Source organism: Dipodomys ordii, unplaced genomic scaffold (assembly GCF_000151885.1).
Source record: "Dipodomys ordii isolate 6190 unplaced genomic scaffold, Dord_2.0 Scaffold31, whole genome shotgun sequence".
Classification (NCBI taxonomy): Eukaryota; Metazoa; Chordata; class Mammalia; order Rodentia; family Heteromyidae; genus Dipodomys; species Dipodomys ordii.
In genome coordinates, this window is record NW_012267247.1 from 3,079,235 (window position 1) to 3,084,244 (window position 5,010).

The window sequence follows — 5,010 nt, forward strand, 5'->3', positions numbered from 1 at the left end:
GGGGGAGGGAGGGGGGGCAGAAGAGAAAAGAAAAAGAAAAAATTGGGGCGGGGAGGGCAGAAGTAAAGCTTTGACTAAGTAGTAGAGCACTAGCCTTAAGTGAAAAAGCTAAGGAACCAGTAACCAGGTCCTGAGTTCAAGCCCCAATATGGGTACCCCCCCAAAAAAAAGTCATGGGAACAATGGAAAGGGAAATTATACCATGAATAAAAGAAGCTTCTGGGCAAGGAATGTGGCTTAGTGGTAGAGTGCTTGCCTAGCATGCATGAAACCCAGAGTTCAATTCCTTAGTACCCCATAAACAGAAAAGGCAGAAGTGGCACGGTGGCTCAAGTGGTAGAGTGCTAGTCTTGAGCAAAAGAGCTCAGGGACAGTGCCTAAGACCTGAGTTCAAGCCCCAGGGCTGGCAAAAATAAATAAATAATAAAAGAAGCTTCTATGGGGAAGAATATAAAACTAAAATTAAAGTTCAAAATTACAGTTACACTCATTCATAAGATAAAATCATTATATCCAAAATTCATAGGAAATTATTTCCTGTTTTTCAAAATATGATGTTCCATACTTCTAAATCAAAATAAAGCAAATTAACCAAAAAACTGTAATCCAAATACTCACCATGGTGTTAACGTTCTTTAAGATAGTAGTGAGGCCACTTATAACCAAAGAAAACTTGTATTTGGAAATATTGATTAAACATTCCTTATTGTGCTCAGTGCTGACTTTGGTATGTGTGTTCTGTTGTCCTGTTTTAATTGGGAGCTGAGGGAAAACAAAAAGTTAAGAGTTTATCCTTCCAAATGACTAAAGACAACTTATTTCACTAAAAATCATGTCATCTTAGGAAAGCTGTCAATCATAGTAATCTGTATTTGTTTCTCAAGCTCTAATATTCAATATACTATAGCATTATAGCAAATATAAAATTTTTTGACAATTTCAATTTTTGCAGTTTTCCTACTAGAAGTTATAAATATCTACAAAATTAAACATTTATGCAGCCAGGTGCCAGTGGCTCACGCCTATAATCCTAGTTACTAAAGAGGCCAAGATCTGAGGATTATGGTTCAAAGCCAGCCCAGGCAGGAAAAGTCTGTGAGACTCTTAACTCCCAAAAACCTGAAAGTGGAGCTTTGGCTCAAGTGGTAGAATACTAGCCTTGAGCTAGCTCAGAAACAGCATCCAGGCCCTAGTTCAAGCCCTAGGACCAGCACAAAATAATTTCTTTTTTTAACCCAGCATTCTCATGAGAGAACAATAACTCACAGAATCAGAACTAAGTCACTTAAGGGGAGGGGAACAGGGGAGTTAAGACTAACTCAAGTAAGATAACTACTTTCAGCTGCACAATGATACACTTTACAGGAAATATATCCTGAGGGAGAAATCACAGAATGGGTTAAGAAGTCACACTGCCTAGAAGTTGATCTCTTAAAAAAAAAATCATCTCTACTCTGTTCAAAAGTAGTATGTATTTTTAAGCACCCTACATATATTTACTGTTAGTATTAGATCCTTCTAATGTTAACAGAGAATTCTGGTAAGTTTCCTGTGAAATCCAACCGATCTATCTGAGTTCAGCTTTCACCACTTGAGAATTGTCTAGTAAAAGTGGAAAGAACAAGTGGTATGGCCAAGTTTGCTACAACAATAATAGGTGATTAAACAGCAAAGAAATACTAAATGGAAGGAGAGCATTTTGGGGGTATAGAGAAGACAGAACAGAAGCTATATATTACATAATGTTAAAAAGGGATTTCAGAAAATGGCTAACAATACAGTTCATAAACCTTCCCAAGTCTTCCCCAAAGAAAGAAGAGAAACGAGCCTTGGAAAGCCACAAACTGACAGTCATTTACATTAAAATAAGGGGGGACAAGGCTTCCCCACAAAGCTTCTAAAACATACAATTAACTACCAGAAAATTGGAAGTAGAGCTGTGTCTCAAAGTAGTAGAGCACTAGCCTTGAGCAAAAGAGCTCAGGGACAGCACTCAGGCCCTGAGTTGAAGCCTCACAACTGATTTTTTTTAATTAATATATGCTAATACAAAGTAAGAAATAAATAAGTAAAACAAACAGAATGAGACAGAAAATATATGAATCAGAATAAAAGAAGAGTATCAGAATAAAAGGAAGAGGATCCAAAAAAAAGACATGTCCACCAACAGATTAAAACTATAATCATTTCAATAAGCTAAGAGAAATTAAGAAAACCATAAAAAATATAAATTAGAATTTAACATAATAAAAGGATAGAAGTTATAGTATGTTTAAAAATGAAAACTGAGGGGCTAGGAAGGTGGCTCAGTGGTAGAGTGCTTGCCTTGTATGCATGAGGCCCTGGGTTCGATTCCTCAGCACCACATAAGCAAAAAAGAAAAAAGCCAGGAAGTGGCGCTGTGGCTCAAGTGGTAGAGTGCTAGCCTTAAGCTGAAGAGCTGAGGGACAGTGCCCAGGCCCAGAGTTCAGGCCCCACGACCGAACCCAAAAAAAAAGAAAAGAAAAATCCATGAGACTCTTATCTCCAATTAATCACAGGAAAAAAAAATCCAGGGGTGGCACTGTAGCTCAAGTGGTAGAGCACTAGTCTTGAGCAAAAGGACTCCAGGGACATCACCCAGGCCCAGAATTCAAGCTTCAGACCAGGAAACATAAACTCCTTTGAACATTCAGGCAAAAAGAGGAAATAACGGGGCTGGGAAGGTGGTTCAGTGGTAGAGCGCTTGCCTTGCATGCATGAGGCCCTGGGTTTGATTCCTCGGCACCACATAAGCAAAAAGAATAAAAGCCGGAAATGGCGCTGTGGCTCAAGTGGTAGAGCGCTAGCCTTGAGCTGAAGAGCTGAGGGACAGTGCCCAGGCCCAGAGTTCAGGCCCCACGACCGGACCCAAAAAAAAAAAAAAAAAGAGGAAATAACTTAAAACAAGAGCAAAAAATTAGGACTACAGACTGGATCAAGTAGATGAGCACCAGTCACGAGTAAAAAAGCCAAGTGGAATACAAGGCTCTGAATTTAAGACCTAGTACCAGCACCAAAAAAAAAAAAAAAAAAAATTAGCCAGGCACTGGTGGCTCACACCTGTAATCCCAGCTACTTAGGAGTCCTAGCTACTTAGGAGATCTAAGGATCAAAGCCAGCCGGGCAGAAGAGTCTGTGAGACTTTTATATCCAAAAAAAACACTAGAAAACTGGAAGTGGTGTTGTGGCTTAAGTGGTAGAGCACTCGCCTTGAGCTGAAGAGCATAGGGACAGCGCCCAAGCCCAGAGTTCAAGCCCCACGACCGACTGTATCAATTTCATTAAGTTGAGACCCTCTTTCCCAGGATCTCACTGTTTAAGACTGATAGTGTTGGTCCAAAAGTAAATTTTCACAGATTTAAAATGTGGAAGTGAGGAGCTGGGAAGGTGGCTCAGTGGTAGAGCGCTTGCTTTGCATGCATGAGGCCCTGGGTTCAATTCCCCAGTACCACATAAGCAAAAAGAAAAAAAGCTCAAGTGGTAGAGCCTTAGCCTTGAGCTGAAGAGCTGAGGGACAGTGCCCAGGCCCAGAGTTCAGGCCCCATGACCGGACCCAAAAAAAAAAAAAAAAGAAACAACAATAAAATATGGAAGTGGAGCAGCATCTATTATTCTGAGGAGCTTCATGGTCAGATACAATGAGACAGATATAGAGGTTGTAGAGGTGCCCTGAGAATTCTAGTTTATTTCTCTATCACTATATGTCAAGCAAGTACCTACCTTGGTGAGAAACAGTGACTCAAATCCCTCACTAGATACTGGCTGCAAACTTACAGAAGTTAACTATAAACAGCAGGAACTTCCTATAGAATTTCAAGCTCTTCCCTTCATCATCTCACTTTAGTGGTTAGCTGTTCCTGGCTTCCCAGATTTCCTTGAATGTTCCAATTTATCAGATCATTTCCACTGATTCTGGAGACCCAGTTAAGACTTCTCCAGCTACCCCTTCCATATGCAGTCTTCTCCAAGTTATATATAGTTTAATTCTGTAAGTTCCCTATTCTATTACACAGTCTGCTTCTCTGAACTCTGATAAAACAAACCTTTGTTAAATATTAAAATACATGCTGAAACAGCAAATAACATCTACCAAACAATGACACTTTAAAAATTGTATAACTATAAATGCAATTTGAGAGAAATGAATTTATGAATGAGAAATGAATTTATGAACCTATAGAATAATCCCTAATCTTCCAGGTTTTTGCCATCTGAATATCTAGAATTATACACATGAGCCACAAGTGCCTGGTTCAGGCTCCTTTTCCTATAACAACTCATTCTCACGTGAACTGGATCCCAAAGAATTGAATTTTTATCCCTTGTAAGGGCAGTACCCCAGAGATCCTTCACCTCTTAAAAATCCCAGCACTGCCATTCTTAGGATCAATATTCCAACACATGAAGCTTTAGGAAACACACTCAAAACACATCAATATGTACATAGAAATTTAATATGACAAACTACTATTTCAAGTCAGTGGCAAAGGAAAAGATTAGTTCAAATATTGATGTCAGATCAACTGGCTAGCCATCTTTTTTATTTTTTATTTTTTGCTCCAAGACCAGGACTTGAATTCAGTACCTGACACTTTGCTCATTGGCACTGCTCTACCAACTGAGCCATGGCTAAAACCCCTATCCCTAAAAATAACAACTCAAATCAAATTTGAAAATGGGTAGGTGATTTAAAACCTACTATAAGTAAAAAGTAATAAAGTGAATAGGACAAACACTAAAAACTAATTTCACAATGCTGGAGAGAGGAGGATCTTTCTTTTTTTTTGGGTCCGGTCGTGGGCCTGAACTCTGGGCCTGGGCGCTGTCCCTCAGCCCTCAGCTCTTCAGCTCAAGGCGAGCGCTCCACCACTTGAGCCACAACGCCACTTCCAGCTTTTTTTTTCTTTTTGCTTATGTGGTGCTGAGGAATCAAACCCAGGGCCTCATGCATGCAAGGCAAGCGCTCTACCACTGAGCCACCTTCCCAGC

General features: G+C 39.8%; 1 protein-coding gene across 2 annotated transcripts in view; it reads right to left on the bottom strand.

The window, feature by feature from the left end:
• The window catches only part of Nf1 (neurofibromin 1), a 254,153-nt gene that overhangs the window by 209,625 nt on the left and 39,518 nt on the right, over window positions 1-5,010 (bottom strand). For both annotated transcript variants that reach the window (XM_013016448.1, XM_013016447.1), the window contains exon 2: window positions 619-762. In XM_013016448.1, coding sequence (XP_012871902.1) covers window positions 619-762 — 144 coding nt within the window. The remainder of the gene's footprint in view (window positions 1-618; window positions 763-5,010) is intronic.